At 49.3% G+C, this 21,862-nt stretch overlaps 1 protein-coding gene and 1 non-coding gene across 2 annotated transcripts in view; one reads left to right on the top strand and one right to left on the bottom strand.

Annotated features, from left to right (window-relative positions):
• The window catches only part of LOC144737764 (dual specificity tyrosine-phosphorylation-regulated kinase 4-like), a 29,051-nt gene extending 8,430 nt beyond the window's left edge, over positions 1–20,621 (top strand). The window contains exons 2-11 of the mRNA XM_078620624.1: positions 8,949–9,051; positions 11,264–11,412; positions 11,623–11,756; positions 12,006–12,152; positions 12,657–12,795; positions 13,692–13,773; positions 14,536–14,708; positions 15,707–15,767; positions 16,761–16,878; positions 19,883–20,621. Coding sequence (XP_078476750.1) covers positions 8,949–9,051; positions 11,264–11,412; positions 11,623–11,756; positions 12,006–12,152; positions 12,657–12,795; positions 13,692–13,773; positions 14,536–14,708; positions 15,707–15,767; positions 16,761–16,878; positions 19,883–20,051 — 1,275 coding nt within the window. The 3' untranslated portion in view covers positions 20,052–20,621. The remainder of the gene's footprint in view (positions 1–8,948; positions 9,052–11,263; positions 11,413–11,622; positions 11,757–12,005; positions 12,153–12,656; positions 12,796–13,691; positions 13,774–14,535; positions 14,709–15,706; positions 15,768–16,760; positions 16,879–19,882) is intronic.
• On the bottom strand, positions 339–411 carry TRNAR-CCU (transfer RNA arginine (anticodon CCU)). Its single transcript has one exon. It is a non-coding gene; the product is annotated as a tRNA-Arg (tRNA).
• Positions 20,622–21,862: the final 1,241 nt, after the last annotated feature.

Raw genomic sequence — 21,862 nt, forward strand, 5'->3', positions numbered from 1 at the left:
TGTCACCAAAGTACACTGTTTAAAACTCTTGATTTGAAGCTTTCGTGACTTCAGGAATCCATACTCTTTGGTTCTTTTGGTAAATTCACGTAGGTATAAAATAAAATAAATCACGACGTTTCGGGCTCAACACAAGCGTCTATCATCAACACAAGCATCCATCATCATCATCTGATGATGGACACTATACCGACGTAACTTTACCGAAAGAACCAAAGAGTATAATTGAACACTGTTTTAAAACTCTCTTCTATAGGCACAGCGCCATTTTGGCTTTTCATTATCAGATTCGTTAACTTGACATTTTGATTTTACAAAATGAACAGCTTTTTCTCAGCAACCCCAGGTGGGACTCGAACCCACAATCCCTGGCTTAGGAGGCCAGTGCCTTATCCATTAGGCCACTGGGGCTACATGTAGCATGATTAAAACCTGGCTTATGTACAGACTTCTTAAATAAACTCACAATAAAAAAAATATATATGTTTTTCCCCTTTCGTCCCCTCTGTTTTATTCATGTTGATAAGTGTTTTTTTCCTAAAAAGTGGAACATTTTGGAAAAAAAATTTCACGAAAATAAATTGTCACGCACAACGAGTATGTGCAAAATGTCAGCTCGATTCGATCACGGTAAGTGGGTTAAAAAACGACCGAAAGATTTGCACGGTCGTAAGCGCGCAAGCAAGCAAGCAAGTGAACTTAATATAAAGGATTTAAAAAGAGCCGAGCTCTTGTAATAATAGGTTTTTACCCTTTCAACTGGTACAAAAACTGACACCTTTATACAAGTCATCATGTTTGCAATAACCACAACACAAGCAGTCAAAATACAAGCAAAAAGAAACAACTCTGATGATAATGATATGCACTGTCCTTGAAGTTGATTGGTCCACACCCGAGACAGTTGAAAGGGTAAACACCTATTACTATATTTTGCCACTGGTAAAGAGGTCTCATAGTGTAAATGCTTACCCCGAGCTCTCAATACTCTTGTAGTAATTACTCAGGAGGCTTGACGACGGGATCGGAGGCACACTTATTTATTAACACAACTTGTATACAGTTAGCGAGTATACACAGGACCTAAGGGGTAACGTCCCCTTACTCGGCTAACAGGGAGACACAACATCTAAGCCCCGCTAACCTAAGCCCAAGTCCTCCACTAGGGAGCTAGGGGAGGCTACCTGTCCCAGCCCTGGTCAAGCTGGGATCCGACCCCCTGAGTTCCCAGACCTGCTCGTCAGTCTGGGCTCTCGGGGCCACGCCACCGGCTTGCCCTGGTCGGCCCTGATAAGGACAGCGAGCCAGGGGAGCTCCGGGGCCTATTCTAGCTGGTCTTCCGTCTTCGCTGGTTAAAGCTGATACCTCGACCTCGAGCCCTCCGGCTCACCCCCTCTTATAGTCCGCGGCCCCCCCGGGAGGGGCCCGTGGGGGATGCAGGTGCGGACGTCGGTGTGGCCACCTCCTATGTGTACGGCCCTAACCACGCCCCTTGTGTTTGTTTGCCATCCGCTCCCATACACAATTACACCTCTACATCACCCCCCCCCTGTACAGCTCGCAGCCGTCCCCGGCTGCAACAAAACCAGAATAAAGGTGCATGCCTCCCCAAAACCGTGTGTGCCTCGCGTAAATTTAACAAGAACGATAACAGTCATAACAACAACAACAACAAAACAACAACAGGAACAGGTAGAAGAAGAAAGAGAAAAAAAATAACCCGGCGCACCCTCCCGAATAAATACCCCATTCCGCAAACCCAACATATATACACGCGCTCCGGATGCCCCTCCCCCACTGTCCGCAAGGGCCCCCCAACGGCCGACCTCACAATAGTCTGCGCGTTTTGGCGCGCGTTCTCGCGGCGGGCCCGTCACAAGGGCTCGACCCGGCACGCTCAGTGGTGGTTGGTGACGGTCCGGGTGCAAGAGAGTCTGGCGTCGCTGCCGAGTGACCCCCGACCCCTCCGGGAGGGGTTGGCGGGCGTGGACCCGTCACTCCTGTTGCACCTGGAGATGGAACAGTTGATGTCATGTTAGGCGAGAGCAGCGACGTCGGGGAGTCGGCGGACCCCTCACACGTTTGGCCATGCGTGTGTGTGTGTGAACCACGGGCCGGCGCAATGAACGGTTTCAACCTTGAGGGGTGCACGTACCACCGACGCCTCCCCCATTTGACGCGAACACATTGCGGCCGTAAGACCTGTACGACCTCCACTGGCCCCCGCCACGGCCGTACCAACTTTGACGAGGTTGCCAGTGGCACCTGGGGACAGTGCAACCATGCCCTGTCCCCTGGTTTCCATTTGAACACATGTACCCGCCCCAGCCGAAGCCTCTCGTTCGCCTTCTGGCGGAGTTCAGAATTTTGCACGGCCGCTTCCCGCGCCTCAGACAATTTGCTGATGTTAAATTTAACGTGTTCGGACAAGGTAGACTTCGCCTGAGGCGCCGAGAGCTTCAGCTGGGTCGTCACAGGGGGGTTAGCCTCGCGGCCATACATTAAAAAGAAAGGGGAAAATCCGGTGGCCGCATGGGGAGCCATCCTGTAGGCCTGCAACACACCGGCTATGCGAAGGTCCCAATCTGTCTGGGATTCGGACACCTGTTGGGACAGCATAGACGTGATGGTCCGATGTAGCCGTTCCACCATCCCGTCAGTTTGAGGGTGATACGGGGAGGTCCGAATTTTCTCCGTACCTAAGAGGTCGCACACCTCGCGGAGGAGTTTTCCCGAAAAATTCTTACCCTGGTCAGTAAGCAGCCGTTCCGGAGCACCTTTGTCGAGGACATAGCCCTGGACAAAGGCCTCCGCGATGGCTGCTGCCGACTGGTTGGCCAGGGGCCAGGCCATAGGCCATCTCGTGAAGTATTCGACCCCTGTCAATAAATACCTATTCCCCCTGGGTGTAGCGGGAAATGGCCCGAGTATGTCTAGCGCAACGAGCTCGTTAACCCGGGAAACCTTTATGGACTGCAGCGGAGGGTTGGACCCCCTAGCTGGTGGCTTTCGCTGCGCGCATTGCGTGCACGACCCCAGGAGATCCCCCACGTCCTTTGCCATGCCCGGCCAGAAGAAATCGAGCTGGAGCGTGGCAAAGGTCTTGTGAACCCCCAAGTGCAGAAGCCGCTCATGAACAGCCCATACCACCTTACCCCTCAATGCTGCAGGCACCACGAGCTGCTGGCGGCGGGTTTTTCCGTCCCAGTGCATTAAAAGACCCTGGAACAACCCCCACGAGTCAATGTTCGCCACCCCCTGCCCAACCCCCCCTGCGCGACGGCGCAGAGCGAGGAGGGAGGTGTCCTCCATTTGGAGGCGTCCCCATTCCGCGACCGACAACCCCAGCAACGAATCCCTCCCTTCTTGCTCGATAGGACCCGAAGCCAAAGGCGCATCGGCGGCGGCCACGAGGACCGAATCGGTGGTGACGTTCGGGGGCCTACAACGCCCCGAACCCAGGAGGCAAGCGCACTCCGAAGTGGGTGGCAACCATGACAGGGCGTCAGCGTTCGTGTGGCGGACGCCCTTACGATATGTGGTGACAAAGTCGTAGTCCTGGAGAATCTCCAACCATCGAGACAGCTGGCCCGATGGTTGTTGAACCCGCAGAGCGTACTGTAGGGCCGCATGATCTGTACGGACGGTGAAACGCCGACCGTACAGATATGGGCGGTACTGCTGAATGAAATAAACAATTGCCAATAATTCCCGACGGGTAACGCAGTACCGTTGTTCCGCTGGAGACAGTACCCGACTACCGTAAGCCACCACATGCTCTACGCCCCCAATGAGTTGGGACAGCACGCCCCCGATGCCCGTGTTACTTGCATCTGTATCGAGCAAGAAGGGTTGTGAGAAGTCGGGGTAATTCAACGGCGGAGCCCCCACCAGGGCATTCCGGAGGGCGTGAAAAGCAGCCTCCTCCTCCAGCCCCCAATGAAACCTGACTCCCTTGGACGTCAAGGCATGCAATGGTTTCGCGATCGTAGCGAAGTCAGCCACAAACCGTCGATAGTACGACGCGAACCCAATGAAACTCCTGACCTCTCCCACCGAGGTGGGAGTCGGCCAGGAGCTGACGCATTCCGTTTTGGCGGGATCAGTGGATATCCCCGAGCGCCCAACAATGTGACCCAAATACCGCACCGATTCGCGGAGCAAATGGCACTTCTGCGGTTTAAATTTTAAATTGGCAGCCCGCATTTTGAGAAAAACAGCACGCAGCCTCTGGAGGTGTTCCTCGAAGGATTTGCTAAAGACGATGACATCGTCCAAGTAAATTAAACACGAATCCCATTGTAAGCCTGCCAAGACCAGTTCCATTAACCGCTGAAAAGTTGCCGGCGCAGAATGTAAGCCCATCGGCAAGCGGTTAAATTGGAAGAGACCTTGCGGTGTCCGAAAAGCAGTTTTAGGTTTTGATTCGTCATCCAGAGGAAGCTGCCAGAATCCAGATAGTAAATCGAGGGTGGAAAAGAATCGCGCCCCCGCCAAGGCATCGAGCGACTCATCCATTCGAGGAAGCGGGTACGCATCTGCCACAGAAATTTTGTTCAATCGCCGAAAGTCGACACAAAACCGCAGTGAGCCGTCGTGTTTTTTCACCAAAACGATCGGTGCGCCCCACGGGCTGTTGGAAGGGGAAATGATATCGGCGGCTAGCATGTCATCAACAGCCGATTTGACATGATCCTTTTCGGCGGGACTGAGCCGAAAGGGATTTTGGCGGATTGGCGCGCTGTCACCCGTGTCAATATGGTGTCGCAGCAATTTAGTACAACCAATATCAAATTTGTGTTTACTAAAAACGTCGGCAAATTCTTTCAGGAGAACTCGCAGCTGCGCACGCTGCGTGTCGGACAGATCCACAGATCCCGCGCAAAGTGCATCCAGCCATCCGTCATCACAGTCCGAATGCGGTCGCGACGGAGGATCGGTGGTTACCTGACCCACGAGTGGTTCCTCATAGGGCGCCGGCGTTGCGTGTGCAAGCACGGTCCCTTGAGGAACCACGGCCGTTCGCGATCCTACATTAAGGACTGCAATGAAGGGGTCCCCATCCCCTTTCACCATGGTCTGAGCCGCTAGCAAATCGGGTCCATTGACCCCGGCCCGAGATGGTCCCAACAAGACCCCCCGATCCGCAACCCCTTTAGCAAACGGCCGACGCAACCTAAGAGGGACGAGCATCTGAGCCCCCGGGGGTACGCGCACAGTTTTTGTCACGAGCGCCTGCACGGTGGCAAACGCCCGACGCTCCGTGGTGGGGGAAGACAAAAATGTAACACGTCGGCCCGATGGGAGCTCGATGCACCCCTGGTCAATCAAGATACGGATGGGCATTTTGGCCAAGAAATCCGTCCCCAACAGGCACGGAACCGCGAGTGAGGAGGAAACCAAAACAGGCCCGGATAATTTAATGTCTCCAATGCAAATTTTGGCGCGGATTTGCCCAATAATGCCCAGCGAGCCCCCGTTAGCAGCATAGCATGGCACGTCAACAGGGAGCAAGGGACGACTTTGAACGGGAAGGATGTTATAAATCAAATCAGATATAATGGTCGCCGATGCCCCTGTGTCAATTAAAATCCGCACCTCTACCCCATCAATATGACCGACCACAACCGATGATCCCGCCGACGCAGCAACGACACGATGGGCGAGCTCCGACCACTGACCCGGTTGGAGCGCTCGCCGCATTTCAGAACAATCGCGCGCAGACCTCCTCTGATGGGAGGGCGGTGGCCGCCATGGCATGGCCGGCCACCCCCTTGGCAGCCTTGCGACGCAGGGACCTCAAGCCCCCGTGGATGTGGCGCGCGACCAGCAGGGACGACATCTCTCCGTCGTCTTGAGCCAAGACGGCGATGTCCAGCTCATCGGCGAGTAGCAGCAGCTTTTCAGCCACCATGGCGTCCACTCCCTCCTCGTCCATCCGCGGGAAAGCTGCCTTTGCCAGGGCCAGGAGAGCCGTTCGGAAGGCCAGGGGCGATTCGTTGGCGCCCCGATGCCGATCGTGGAACAGCTGCCTGCAGTCCGAAGGCGGCCCATAGACGGCTGACAGCAGCTGCAGCGCCAGGTGCAGCGTGGCGCGCTTTTCCTTAGGCGCCGAGGTGAGGGTAGCCAGGGCGTCGTCGTCCAGCATCGCCGGCAGCGCGCATAGTGCCTCGGCGTCCGTCCAGTTCGCCATCTCTTGATGAGCAATGAACCGCCTTTTGAAGCCGCCCCAATCTCCAGCCGCTCCCACGAACTCCTTGAGAGGCGGCAGTCGCTGTTGTAAGGCGACGTCCGTGGCTGCGGATCTCGCTCCCTCGTTCCCAGCCGACGTTACAGTGTGGGCGGGCTGTGAGCATGGCATCGCCGGTCGCTCCGTTGTTGACGCGCTGGCCGGCGTTGATGATGTCACGGCTCGTGCTTGGCCCTCAGCAGTCACCTGACGCAGGCCGGCCCCGCCCTCTGCTCGCACTGTAGTGATGGCGGGAAATTTAACCGCGAGCCGCGTCGGGGTGGCGGGAAATGCCGGCGTGCGTCGGCTGCTGCCGTCTTCCCGCGCAGCCCCTCCAGCTCCCAGCCGCGTGATCTCCTCCAACACGGCGGCCGCGGCGTAGAGCAGCTCCGCCAGGCGGGAGTGAGCCAGCCGAAGTCCCTCGGCCGACGCATCCCCCCCCTCCTGTCGTAGCGGCGCGGGTGTACTCGGCCCCGGCTGCTCCGATCCGACCTCGGCCATCTCTGGTGGTGATTCGGCCGCGGTGTCCTCCCTCTCCGACTCCCTGGTACGTGTCGTCCCTCGTGTGTCCATCTTTGGACGTTTTACTTCTGACACCAGATGTAGTAATTACTCAGGAGGCTTGACGACGGGATCGGAGGCACACTTATTTATTAACACAACTTGTATACAGTTAGCGAGTATACACAGGACCTAAGGGGTAACGTCCCCTTACTCGGCTAACAGGGAGACACAACATCTAAGCCCCGCTAACCTAAGCCCAAGTCCTCCACTAGGGAGCTAGGGGAGGCTACCTGTCCCAGCCCTGGTCAAGCTGGGATCCGACCCCCTGAGTTCCCAGACCTGCTCGTCAGTCTGGGCTCTCGGGGCCACGCCACCGGCTTGCCCTGGTCGGCCCTGATAAGGACAGCGAGCCAGGGGAGCTCCGGGGCCTATTCTAGCTGGTCTTCCGTCTTCGCTGGTTAAAGCTGATACCTCGACCTCGAGCCCTCCGGCTCACCCCCTCTTATAGTCCGCGGCCCCCCCGGGAGGGGCCCGTGGGGGATGCAGGTGCGGACGTCGGTGTGGCCACCTCCTATGTGTACGGCCCTAACCACGCCCCTTGTGTTTGTTTGCCATCCGCTCCCATACACAATTACACCTCTACACTCTGATAGTGCACTGTCTTTGAGTTGTACGCCTTTTGGCGTCATCTGGTCCAACACCAATGGAGACTAGGCTCTAAGAAAAGCTGTCTCGGGTGTGGACCAATCAACTTCAAGGACAGTGCATATCATTATCATCAGAGTTGTTTCTTTTTGTTTGCATTTTGACTGCTTGTGTTGTGGTTATTGCAAACATGATGCCTTGTATAAAGGTGTCAGTTTTTGTACCATTTGAAAGGGTAAAAACCTATTACTATATTTTGCCACTGGTAAAGGAGGTCTCATTCTTTACGGGGAGTGGAGACGAGGAGGAGGGAGCACAGTGAGACTCACGCTCACTCACTCCCACACTGTCAGACTCGCTGTTTCACTCTCAAACTCTGTCTCACCCTCACTGTAATCACTCTCACATACTCTCTCATTCACTCACTCATTCTCTGTCACATGCACTCTCTCACTCTCCCACTCACTCTCACACTAACTCACTATCACACTCACTCTCTTACACTCCCGCTCAATAACTCACGAGTATTTACTCTCATGCTCACATTCACTATCTTACTCATACTCATTGTCTCACTCGCTCACTCACATGCACTCTCACACACACTCTTACTCTCCCGATCAATAACTCTTACATGCATTCACATTCACACTCACTAACTCACACTCACTCTCTCACTCACTTTATCATGCTCCCACTCACTCTCATTAACTCCCCCACTCACTCATGCTCACATTCTTTCATGCTCACTCACTCTCTCACTCACTCTGTCTCACTCGCACTTACTTACCATCACACTTACTGTAACTCTCTCATTCACGTTCACACACATTCACTCTAACACTAACTCTCTCACTCTCCCATGCACTCTTACAACATCAATCTCACACTAACTTTCACACTCATTCTCACTTTCACACTCCCTCACACACTGAATCTCACACTCACTAACTCTCAAATTCACTCACATTTACTCTCAATCACTCATGCTCACTCACTAACTCTGACACTCATCTTCACACTATCTCACTCTCAAACTCATGCACTCTCACACTCACTCTCACTATCTCACTAACTCTAAAACTCATGCAGTCTTACACTCACTCTAATACTTACAAACTCTCACACTCACGCTCACTCACTCTCTCATAATCACTTTATACTTCCATGCAATCAGTCACACAGGGTTGGCATCGTACCCACAACTTCCTGCATCCAGGCGAGGGAGATAACATCTTAGTCTACATTATTGGAGGACTAGTCAACTGGTAGACTAATAGTCATCTGGTAGACTAACAGTCCACTGGTAGACTAATAGTCCACTGGTAGACTAACAGTCCACTGGTAGACTAACAGTCCACTGGTAGACTAATGCACAGGGACAAATGCCACTGGGAGTTCCCAATGGCTGGACCACGTAGCAACTTCGCCCCATATTGCCAAAGCCTGGTCTTCCTCACTATGGAACCCAGGGCCCTCAGCGATGTTGGCTCATTGCTCACTTGCTGCACTTTCCCCAAAAGATTGCTGAAGGTTATACCGGGTGACCTGCATCTTTGTCTGTGTGTAGATGGCCAATGCTGAAGAGAAGGTGGGCTCCAGGAGCAGCATGCAATGGAGTGCGCTGCCCACATCGGACAGCATTGCCATCGCCAGTAGTAAAACCCCACGAGGTGATAGATATGATCAGAGATGTCATGGTGGTCACAGTTGAAAACAAAAACAAGCATGTGAATGGCTATGGAATAAAAATGTCGCGAGGCAGGGTGGCACAGCAGGAACACTCCTCGTGCATTTCTCTTTGGAGTCGGGATGATTTCCCCCTGCTCTGCATGGGATTCCTCCGGGTTCGCCATTTTCCTCCCACAGCTAAAGAAAATTATTTAAACATCCCAATGCAAAAAAAAAATTAGTGTTAGTGATTATATGCAGTCCAGGGACTCAGTGGAGCTTTCTTTGGTAAACAAGCATCGTATATTTTATCATCATTTCAGCAGGAAGGGCCAAATAAGTGGCTAGGCTATGTTTCTTGGGTGTCCTACGATCGTATGGATGTTAAACAAGTCTTCATGACAAAAGCGCGGTTTCATACAGTGAGGGAAATAGTATTTGATCACCTGCTGATTTTGTACGTTTGCCCACTGACAAAGAAATGATCAGTCTATAATTTTAATGGTAGGTTTATTTGAATAGTGAGAGAGAGAATAACAACAACAAAATCCAGAAAAACGCATGTCAAAAATGTTACAAATTGATTTGCATTTTAATGAGGGAAATCATTATTTGACCCTCTCTCGATAAGAACGATTTCTGGCTCCCAGGTGTCTTTTATACAGGTAACGAGCTGAGATTAGGAGCACACTCTTAAAGGGAGTGCTCCTAATCTCAGCTTGTTACCTGTATAAAAGACACCTGTTCACAGAAGCAATCAATCAATCAGATTCCAAACTCTCCACCATGGCCAAGACCAAAGAGCTCTCCAAGGATGTCAGGGACAAGATTGTAGACCTACACAAGGCTGGAATGGGCTACAAGACCATCGCCAAGCAGCTTGGTGAGAAGGTGACAACAGTTGGTGCGATTATTCGCAAATGGAAGAAACACAAAAGAACTGTCAATCTCCCTCGGCCTGGGGCTCCATGCAAGATCTCACCTCGTGGAGTTGCAATGATCATGAAAACGGTGAGGAATCAGCCCAGAACTACACGGGAGGATCTTGTCAATGATCTCAAGGCAGCTGGGACCATAGTCACCAAGAAAACAGTTGGTAACACACTACGCAGTGAAGGACTGAAATCCTGCAGCGCTCGCGAGGTCCCCCTGCTCAAGAAAGCACATATACATGCCCGTCTGAAGTTTGCCAATGAACATCTGAATGATTCAGAGGACAACTGGGTGAAAGTGTTGTGGTCAGATGAGACCAAAATGGAGCTCTTAGGCATCAACTCAACTCGCCGTGTTTGGAGGAGGAGGAATGCTGCCTATGACCCCAAGAACATCTCCACCGTCAAATATGGAGGTGGAAACATTATGCTTTGAGGGTGTTTTTCTGCTAAGGTGACAGGACAACTTCACCGCATCAAAGGGATGATGGACGGGGCCATGTACCGTTAAATCTTGGGTGAGAACCTCCTTCCCTCAGCCAGGGAATTGAAAATAGGTCGTGGATGGGTATTCCAGCATGACAATGACCCAAAACACGGCCAAGGCAACAAAGGAGTGGCTCAAGAAGAAGCACATTAAGATCCTGGAGTGGCCTAGCCAGTCTCCAGACCTTAATCCCATAGAAAATTTGTGGAGGGAGCTGAAGGTTCGAGTTGCCAAACGTAAGCCTCGAAACCTTAATGACTTGGAGAAGATCTGCAAAGAGGAGTGGGACAAAATCCCTCCTGAGATGTGTGCAAACCTGGTGGCCAACTACAAGAAACGTCTGACCTCTGTGATTGCCAACAAGGGGTTTGCCACCAAGTACTAAGTCATGTTTTGCAGAGGGGTCATATACTTATTTCCCTCATTAAAATGCAAATCAATTTATAACATTTTTGACATGCGTTTGTCTGGATTTTGTTGTTGTTATTCTGTCTTTCACTGTTCAAATAAACCTACCATTAAAATTATAGACTGATCATTTCTTTGTCAGTGGGCAAACGTACATAATCAGCAGGGGATCAAATACTTTTTTTCCCTCACTGTAGGTGGTGATACCAAATTCGTTATCAGTCTGTTCTTCACATGTTACAGGAATACGGAACTGGTTAAAAATGCAATGAAAAAAAAACACGACCACATTGCTTAGTGAACAAATTAAAGAAACGAAAATGTTTTATTTGACAAAGCAATATTATAATAGGACAATATTAATCATCATTGTTCTTATGTTTGCAGAAATCTTGAAGCTCTTTGGGGATTTCCTGACCCCCACCGAGAGAAGCGAGGTCCTCAACGTGAATAACGTCTGGTATTTCGGAGCCCATAACAAAGGCTTTGGCACTCAAAACCATGGCTACGATGATGTCTACAACCATTATGTCTCGGTACGACTCTCCTCAGGTCACGTAACACGTGGAGAACACACAAAGTCTGCACACTGACAAACACCATAATAATCTGCAGAACAGGCGGACAGCATACCCTACACATTCACACTAACTCTTACACATGCCACACATATATTGCATCCATACTCAGTGACTGAATGAGCAGTGATTGGATCAGTATACTTAGTTGATGTGATTGCACCGCAGGTCGAGCATGAGCATCTCCATTTCCGATATGAGGTGCTGAAAAAGGTGGTCGGACCTTACAGCCAGATCTTCAAATGCCGTGACCACAAGACCAACACCCGAGTGGCTGTGAAGATGTGGAGACAGTCATTCAGGTAAGACTTCACAATGGCTTGCATGGAGAAGGCAGGACAGTAAATCAATTCCATATTCACGTGGGTAGTGTTATGGTGCTCATATGTGTGGGTTTTCTCTGGATTTATGTTTAACTTCTTTCGCGCTGTACGTAGCCCACTGTTAATCGCAGATGCGGTGAAGGACAACTGTCTTTGAGAGTGAGCGACAAACTGTTACAAGGGTCAATTATTGTAATTAATATGAAGCTGTGGATTTCCGCTGTTTAGTGCCGAGGAAGACCACAGCCAGTGGATGGAGTACCACATCTTGCTCCAACTTCAGGGCTGGGCCAATGATGATGTCAACGTTGTCAGAATCCTCGACTTTTTCACCTTCAGGGGTCACAACTGCCTCGTCATGCAGCTCATACCGAAGTACGTACCCTGCTGTCTGAGCAGAGACATGTAAAGCTGGCTGCTCCACTCCATTTTCTTCTCCAGCCTTGCTAATTTTTCGATAGCCACACCGACAACCGTCAGTGTGACGGCAGTGGTAACACTCGTGCATCATTCCAAGAGCTTGGGTTTGATTGCTGACTCGGATAAGTGTCTGTGTGGAGTTTGTTCTCCACTTGTTCTGCATGGAATTTATCCCCATTCTCCGCATTCCTCCAATAGCGAAACACTCGCACATAATTTAATTGGCATCGGCCAAAGTTGCCAGTGCTGAGAAAATACCTTAAAAATAACTCAGTTGGGATTACACATCGGAACAATGTCACCCCGACAGGAGAAACTTGGCAGGACCCTCAGGAAAAAAGTGTTTACATTTAGTGAGGCTTCCATGGATAAACGAGTATAATAATTGTTGATAATTTTAATTGCTTACTCAGCCCTTTAAAGGATGGCACTGACTTTGTGTTGTTGTCTCCTTAACAGAAGACGTCTGTTAAGTGCCATTGATTGCACGGCACCCCAGCACATTGAGATGACAATGGTGAAACTCTTCACCAAGTCCATCCTCAAATTCCTCATTCATCTCCATGCAAAGGGAATCGTGCATGGGGATATCCAGCCGGTGAGTGGACACCAGGTTCCGCACAACTGCAGCATTAATTTGAGTTCCCGTTCGGGGCTCGTCTTCGTAGAACCTATACCCATTGATCAAAGCGTTAATGCATCTGCTCTGTCCAACTGTCAGTAGCTGCGGGTCATGATAACTGTCGTACAGAGGGTTATATATGGGTGAAACTTGAGTTTAAAGTTTTGTTGCTATTAGGGACTCGCACTAGAGAAAAGCAGACATGTCGAAACAAAGCATTGCCCAAATCATGGAGACACAAACCAGTGCAAGTAAAAGGACGCTTTGAAATTAAGCAACTGTGCTTTAACCTGACAGCTGCCCACCTGTTTCCATGCTGCTCATGCGCATGAGAATGCGTTACCAACTTCATGCATGTGCATGCTTCTGCCTAACTAACACTCACAGCTACAAGCTCCGTTCGGCCCTCTTGTAACAATCGTCATACAGGTATGATAAGAGCGCCCTCCTTTATGCCGGGCACCCCAGAGTGCTCTATATGAGATTAGAGATTGGAATAATCTCATCTAAATACATTTGAAAGGGCACCCCAGTGGCATCCGTCAGAAAACATTCTCTTGAGTTGCGATGAATAACCTTGGCAAAAGCGTGTCATCTCAGATTCCTCTTTTAATATTTATTGTGGTATTTTGCTACATGACCAATCTGCTGCAGGCTGAATAGTTGTGCATGCCTGTAATCCAGCACTGTAGAGCCGCAGGTTGGTGGATCACACCAATGGTGTGAAACATCATCTGTGGCCCCTCCTCGTGCCTCGGAGTGGTTCTCTCTCTTCCAGATAGAGTGAATACTGCATGGCATTGGCGTATTACAAGTTGACATTATTTATCATGACCTCTGAATGTGAATATCTTCTGCTGCCTATCGTCTAGAGGAACATGTCGATTAAAGAGCCTGGGGCAGGGACCATCCGGATGATGAGTTTTGAAAACAGCTTTTTGGTGGGACGCCAACGTGAGTCGTGAGTGTGTGGCTGAGTATGAGAATGTGTGTGTATGCAGTTCAAGGAGCGGTAGTGTAGTGGTTAGCACACTGCATTACGAAACTGGTGACCCAGGTGAGAGTGGCGATTTTCTGAACTGGTTGTGAGCCTCCCCTAGGTAGACTCAGTCTCAAATGAGTACCTGGTGTGGTGTGTAAACAATGCCACTCAGGAGACAAAGGCATGGTGCAGGCCACCCACCCCCCTCAAGTGTCGTTTTGGACTTCATAGGTGGTCACTAATTGCACCTGCCCCAACAATGTCTAAGGCTACACGGGGGAACTTTTCTTTGTTTATGCAGTGAGGAACCGTAGTGTTGGGGTTAGTCGACAGCACTACAATCCTGGTGACTGTAGTCAAATTTGCGTTCATGAATATCTGAACCAGTCCTGGGCCTCCCCTAGGTCGACTCAGCCATAAATGAGTACCATGTGTGGTGTCTAGGCACCACCAGTTTAGAAGACAAAGGTGGCTGGGCGTGGTGCTGGCCACCCATCTTCGTGTGTGTTGTTCAGGCCTTCATTAGGTGCTCGCTAAAAGCAAATGCCAGATAAATTTGTTAAAGGCTATATGGGGACGTTTTGTGTGTGTGCACACGTGTTTGCGTCTCTTCACCTGTGTGTGCATGTGTCTAGACCTATGGGTGAGTACATGTGTTTGTATACATGTTTTTTCGTGCCTGTGTGTTGCTGTTAAAGGCTATATTGGTTATGTTTGTATTTTGTAATTCACAGGTTCACAGATTTTTGGTTCCCCCGCGTACCTTGCCCCAGAGGCATACCTGGGCCACATGTCATCTTTCCCGGTTGACATGTGGGGGCTGGGGTGTACAGTGGCCGAGTTGGCTACCGGGCGCATCCTCTTTCCGGCCATCAACAAACACGACCAGCTCCCGTGTTATATGGAGGTATTGCCCACACAGCAGTAACACTGACAATTCCGTTATTGAGTGATCAATTTCATGACCAATTTGCTCTTGAAATCGCGCAACTCAGTCATTGCTTCTAACCATGTTTTTCACTTCTCATCGAGTATTTCCGCATCAAGGGTATTAAAATAATATTCAGAATTGGTATGACCAATTGAACATGCGACAGGAAATACTTCCTTACAATTCCCTGAGCAGACCACTTGAGTCGTCTCTTCTGTGAGAAAGAGGCGTACGACTGCTCGCGACTGGTTGCATGGTTGTCCACACACAAGCTACTGAGTTGCATACAACCGCATGACAGAACCAATTACTCAGGCGTAGACCTGTCAAGGTAACTGTGAGCGGAACGCATAGATTTTTAGAGCTGGTGTTATGACTCGTGATAGATTATTGCATGAGGCCACGGATTGGCCAAATGTAACCCTACACCACCTGCAAATAATTTGAATTGTCAGATGAACGAGCATTTATCGCGCCAATTATTGTTGTTTCATCTCAACTGCTTGTAATGAAGAAAATTCTCACAACCATATAAGCTATTTCAAATGACGCCACGGGACCCATTACCTCCGCTGTGAATGAGGCAGATGGTGCATAGTATTTTGTGGTTTAATACCGCAGTAAAGACCAGGGCAGTCACTGGGATTGATCCGTGAACTTCTGCAACGTGCGGCGTTCGCGGTTTTGCTGGGCCATGCCAATAACACTGCCCCGTGCCTGCATGCGAGAACCATCGGGAGCGGTAGCCGAGTGGTTAGCACCCTGACCGTGTGGTGTTGAATGTTGGACCAGTCCTTGGCCTCTCAAATATCGACTCAGCATTAAATCAATACCTGGAGTGATTTGTAAAATAGTTGCTGTGGTGTGGCCTTGGGTGCTGTGCCATCATCAGTAGGTGCTCACAAACAGAACTTTCCACACAAGTGTGTCAATACTGTATGGGTGATCATTGTCTCTGTATGAATTGTGTGTAGATCCTCGGGATGCCTCCTCAGAATTTGATTGATGACGCGCCTGAGAGAAACAAGTACTTTGGTGAGTGAAGGGGCGTGCGGGGGAATCGCGTTAAGTTTGAGGGGGAGCTGGGTCCGTTAAGAGTTTAGTGGGGCATTACTTTGTATATTCAACTACTTCCACATGTGTTTTGGCAGTCAATATGATTCGTAATGCATTTTTGGGGAAGGGTTAGGCCTCATGGTGATCTGCCCAAATTTGTGTCATTAAGGTTCTCCAACCACCCGACAAAGGCAAGCAAATTAAAGTACCATGAGTGCAAGCGATTAAAGAGACGCCAGTTGTGATTATAATCATAATTATTTTTGTTGAATCACCTGTAATGTGAAGGGTAATGTTCAAAACCACGTTTAACAATGAGATCAGACGTTTTTGGGATGCTGCAGAGGCGAGGAAACGTTACCTCCCTTACCTGCAATGCAGAAGATAGTAGCGTAGATCCCCACCCTGGTTGCTGTACATTGCGGGAACTTATCTTCTCCCTTTTGCCTGGTCGCCTCTTAAAAAGAGGCAATAGTTCAGTGGGCTTTACCTGGTAAAAAACAATGTTTTGCTTGAAAGAGGTTAAATCAAAGTTAAAAGAGCTTTTCTTTTTTACCTCTAGGATCTATCATAGTTAATACTTATTGAATGCACTTGGTATTTGCACTATCATTCTTAGAACGCAAAGCTACCACAAAGGATGGTGCTTGCTGTGTTTCACAGACACCGTCTGCAGTCATTTTTCAGTAGCGGGCGTAACACCAGCATGATAATCTTATGACTTCACAAGGTCTGTAACGTTCCACTTTAAACCAAACAGCGCAAAGCATCGTATGGTTATTACTGAAGTAATTACTGAAGTAATAACCATGGCGGCTTGCAGAATTTGAACCATGAACTTCTGCAACAAGAGGTCAAAGTACTCCCACTGGTCTATGTCATAGCACTATAAGATTGTGTTTCTGCGCTGTGGGTGTACAAGGGTGCTGTGGTTTGTAATGATGTTTTACCTGGTCTGCATCATCCCTGCAGATGGTTCGGGGATGCCTTTGATGTCCGGACAAAGCAGGGTCCCAGGCAGTCACTCCCTCTACCTGGCACTCGGGAGCCAGGACTCGGAGTTCCACGACTTCATTAGCCGCTGCCTGGAGTAAGAACCCCCCCCCCCCCCCACAGAGTGGTTTTTCCCAGTCAGTCACCTGGTAAAAAGAAAAGAGTTTAATAGTTTAGCATCACTGGCGAATGCTCCTCTTTGATCACTAGCTCCACTCTCTATTCTGATTATTCTTTATCTTCCAAGCCATATATCCCATTAGACAACCTTGTCCATAGACTTGCATGTAAAAACATGCACTTGCATAGAGACCCACAGACTCACATACACTTACATGGTCCATACACGTGTAGTGACTCAGTCGGAGACAGGGTTCTTAAGGGACCTTCCTTATTCCACACGTCAGGAAACCACATGTGCCCCGCGTGTCTACGCTATAGTCACACATCCATGTCCTTGACGGCACTACCTAGCTGGAGCAGTCTGCAGGCTGTCTAGCTAGCGGCGTCAAAGGTGGTCGGAGACTGCGGCGACGAAGGTGACGAATGGCGACAGAGCGTGGGGATCCACTTCCAGCAACAGCCCCGAGCTCCTGTCCCGGGCCCCCTTTTATTCCCCTGGCGTGGCCTCGCCCCGCCTCACTACGCCCTCTTTCTCGAACCTACTAGTGGGTTCTCAGGCTTCCAGATCGATTTCTTCCTGGGCTTCTTTTTAGATCTCCCGCTGCTGACGTGTGCACTGCCCCCTGCTGCCAGTACCGCTTTCTTGTCAGCAGCCCGCGTTATTACACTACACGTGTATAGAGAGACCCATAGACTCTCATACACTCACATGGTCCATACCAATACCGTCATTTGCCCCTAAGTGATGGTGATGTGACCATGGCGCTTGTGCCAGGCTAGGTGCACTTTGAGACGTGGAGTGCCGAAGGCTCGCTGACTGTAGGTCATGGGACATACCCAGCGGGTGCCATGGTTTGGCTGATTGAAATGACTGACACATGCACCACTGTACCTCCTACTGTGCCAACTTATTGAATTTTAGCCGCCTGGCGCTCCACTAAGTGTTGTGAGCATCACTCCTCTGCCCTCCGAGGGCGGCTGTCTCCACCTGCCCAGTAGCGTCCTTCATGAGCCTCCTCCAGAGGCCGATCTTAACACTGCAGGTAGCAGTCTTCGGCAAGTCAACTCAGCTCCACATCCTCCCGTACCGCATCAGTCCATCTCTTCTCCAGCCCGTGTCGTGCCAATTTATCCCCCTCGATGCAACCAAACAGAAGCTGCTTGGGTATGCGGTGGCTGGGCATGCGGGCTACATGACCCAGTCAATGCAGCCTTACCTGTCGGAGGAGCTCACTGATGGGAATGTGTCCAAATCTTTCAAGAATTTGTGAGCTCCTCACACAATCCAGCCTGGATAAACCTAGGATGGATCGAAGGAAGGCCAGCCTAAACGTTTATAACAGGCACAGATATTCCTTTAGAGGGGTCCACGTTTCACAAGCATAGAGAAGAGAGGGCATGACTGTGCCCGATAAGATCTGAAGCTTCGTGTGGAGCGACAAACCAGATAGCTTCCACACAGCATTGCTCAGCCGATAAAAAAACGACGCCCAATTGCTGATTCAGTAAGACCTCTGTTGTCGAACCGGAGCTGGTCATAAGCACACTGGCCAGGTATGGGAAACTCTCCACTCTCTCCACAACTGCTCCATGACCAACGGGGAGCTGAGGGGGTGGAGTGTTTGATGGTACAAAATACCCATGCAGGTGCTTAGTGTTGGTGGGGCTGATGGTGAGGCCCCACCTCTGAGTGGCAATCTCCAGGTTCAGCAGTAGTGCTTCCAACTCCTCCTCTGAGTGAGCAGTAATCACCAGATCAGCATACATTACATGATTGACCAATAGCGAGCCATTACTCGACCCCACCCAGTCTCCCATTATCTCTGTACCAGATGGAAATTTCTCTGGTACAGCCATCAAAGGCTCTACAAACTACATGGACGAAAAGATGTTAAATAATGTGGGATGCAGAGGACATCACTTTCGCGCACCCCAAGGTAAACAGGGAATGGCTCTGACTTCTGGCCACGTAGCTTTACCTGAGGTTGGCCACCATCATGAAGGCCCTTAATGTCCACACACTTACATAGAGACCCACAAACTTGCATACACTTACATCAGCCATACATTTACAAATAGACCAATAGACTCACGTGTACTGACATGGTCCTTACACATATAAAGACCCAGACTCATACACTCATATGGTCTCTACAATTATAGAGACCCATAGACTCACATACCCTTACAGAAAAGCCCTTAAAAGGAACATATATCGATATATGTATATCATCTATGTGGAGGGGGCTCGTGAAGGATGCCACTGGGCAACGCCAGGCTACTGGGCAGTTGGAAGCATTGGCCCTCCAATAACAATTGAGGGTGGTGGAACGATGTTCACAATGAGTGGAGCACCAGGGGGACAAATACATCAAGGTGGCACAGTGGGGAGAACAGAAGGTTCATCTGACAGTCATCACCAATAGTGGAGTATTTCTGCTTCTCTTTTTTTTTTTTATATAGTCAGGTCCTGCAATTTTTTAAAATCAGGGCTCTATGACACAATCAGCCACTATTGAGTCATGACATAGCCAACATCGTGGTGTATTCGATTATTGCAACTCACTAGTCTACGGGACGTCTGGAAAAAGCATTAGGAAGCTGCAGCATGTACAACTTTTTTTGCAAGATTCAACCATGTCCGTCCAGTGTTCACGGAGCTGCATTAGATTACATTTGCTGAACGAATACATTTTAAGGTCGCACTCATTACACACAAAGTGCTTACCACAAATGAGTCACAATATCACTGGGAAATTAACTTTTAACTCTAGATTGAAAATTACATCTTTTTATAACTCAGTATTGAATGTAGTTTGTTGTCCTTCACCCGCACCTGCAATTGGCTATGTACGGTGCGAAAGAAGTTTAACATACACACTTAAGTTAATGGATACAGTGAGAGAAAGAAATGCACATAAATCCTTACATCATTATCACCCTTACCACGTGTGCCACATATTTCTGTGTCTCAACAGATGGGATCCAGCTCTGCGGATGACACCAGCAGAGGCACTGGCGCACAGCTGGCTGAGGGATGAGGAAATGCCGAGGGATGAGGAAGTTGCCGAGTCCGTGTGTGCCTCTTGTGGACACATCAATCCACTCAGAGGCATCCGCCAAGGAGGAGACGAGACAGGGGGGTGAGCCCCTGCAGAAAGAGAAGAAGCAGTCACATCTGGTTCGTGCGTACAGGGCCGTATGCTCATTCTTCCGTGGCTTTAAGAAATGCACCGCATGCGACCGTAATGCTCATCCTGGGCGTGTACACATTCCACACACCGTATACACACACGCTCGTCTAAACGAATACATGAGCAACTTCCGGTGCTAGCGTCAATATCAGATCCCATCTACTGAGTTTTCTAACCCCACATAAATACAATAAAACCGCTCTTAACGACGGTAATTGGTTCCATGAATACGGTCATTAAGTAATTTGGTAATAAAGCAAGTACAGTCGACCCTTACACATCGCGGGGATTAGGGGTGCAGGCCCCCCGCGATCTGGAAAACCCGCATAAAATGTTTGGTCCCCTTGGCGAGCGAAGCGAGCACCTCCAGTTACTAAACTTTTTAAGTTATCTCTACATGTTCAGCCTTTGCGTGTCGTCTGATGGCTTTTGCGTTCTTTTAGAAAACTTTAACTTTTTACAAAATGTAACGTAAAAAAATGTATTGTGTATATTTATGGTATTAAAAGATACAATAGATTAATGTTATACAGTACTGTACATATATTTTATGCATTTATGAGTTACTAAACTTTTTGTGTCGTCTGCTGAGCTTCGCATGTCATCTGTGGCTTTCGCAAAACTCCCAAAAACTCCCCAAAAATTCCCATTTAATTTCTTATGCCGACCCCGCGATATATTGAAACCGCGATGGGGAATGCCGTGATGCAGAAGGGTTGACTGTAATTTAGTCATTAAGCAAGCATAGGAAAGACATGTTAAAGGCTTAATTTGTTTCCATAGCATCAAAAGTTACACCTTTTTCACCCAAAAAACGTACTTTATAATGTTTAAAATTTTTATATTAGCAAATAAAGTTACTAACAACATGATAAACACAGAATATTTGAAAGAAACTTGGTTAATTAATTCATTAATATTGCATTGTAATAAAAAATCAACAAAGTTGCATGATAAAGCGAGACAAATACAGCAATACTGTATAGAGTAAAACACAGTCTGCGATGACACGCGAGATGCGTATGTAGGCTGAACAAAGACTGAGGTGCATGGGTAGCATCTAGAAGCGCCTTGCATCGTGATGTTATGCCGAGGCAGCCATACAACCGCTTATTTCTACTCGCACGGCGTAGTTCTGTTCACTCAATCGCGTTATAAAAAGAATGTGTTCCTTAATACATTATTAGCGTGATCAAAACACACGTTATAGCAGAACTGACTGTACACACTATACACTACACACGCTATACACATGGGACTAGCTCATTAGTGTAGTTAGCCCTACGCTGGGCCCTGCCATCCTGGTTTTCATCCGGGCAGTCCTCAGAGGATGACCTCGCCACGGTTTCCAGGACATGGAAGGGCATAGCTGAACCAGCATTTGAGAGCTGAGGTGGCCTGGTGATATAACAGATGAAGCCAAAAAGGGCAAGTACCAAGGCCACCTGTTAACAGTTAAGATTAATCTTATTCATAGTTGTATAATTATCATTGTTGGTTTAAAAGACGTAATAAAAAATCTAATATTGGTAACGTCGACTCAAACTCGTCTGTATGTCATGCAACTCGGAGTTCACATGAGCGGGGGGAGGGGGGTTTGGGTCTGGGCTTCACCGACTCCCCGTTGAGACCCACGGTGGGACTTGTGCCTCCTCGTCATGCATAGAACAGTTCCACTCGATGTGGACGCTGATGCGCAGTGGCTCCGATGAGTCACTATCGGCATGGTCTGATTAAGGGCCCTTGCAATTAATCAACTCAGCC

This window comes from Lampetra planeri, chromosome 73 (assembly GCF_965212315.1).
Source record: "Lampetra planeri chromosome 73, kcLamPlan1.2.h2, whole genome shotgun sequence".
Lineage (NCBI taxonomy): Eukaryota > Metazoa > Chordata > Hyperoartia > Petromyzontiformes > Petromyzontidae > Lampetra > Lampetra planeri.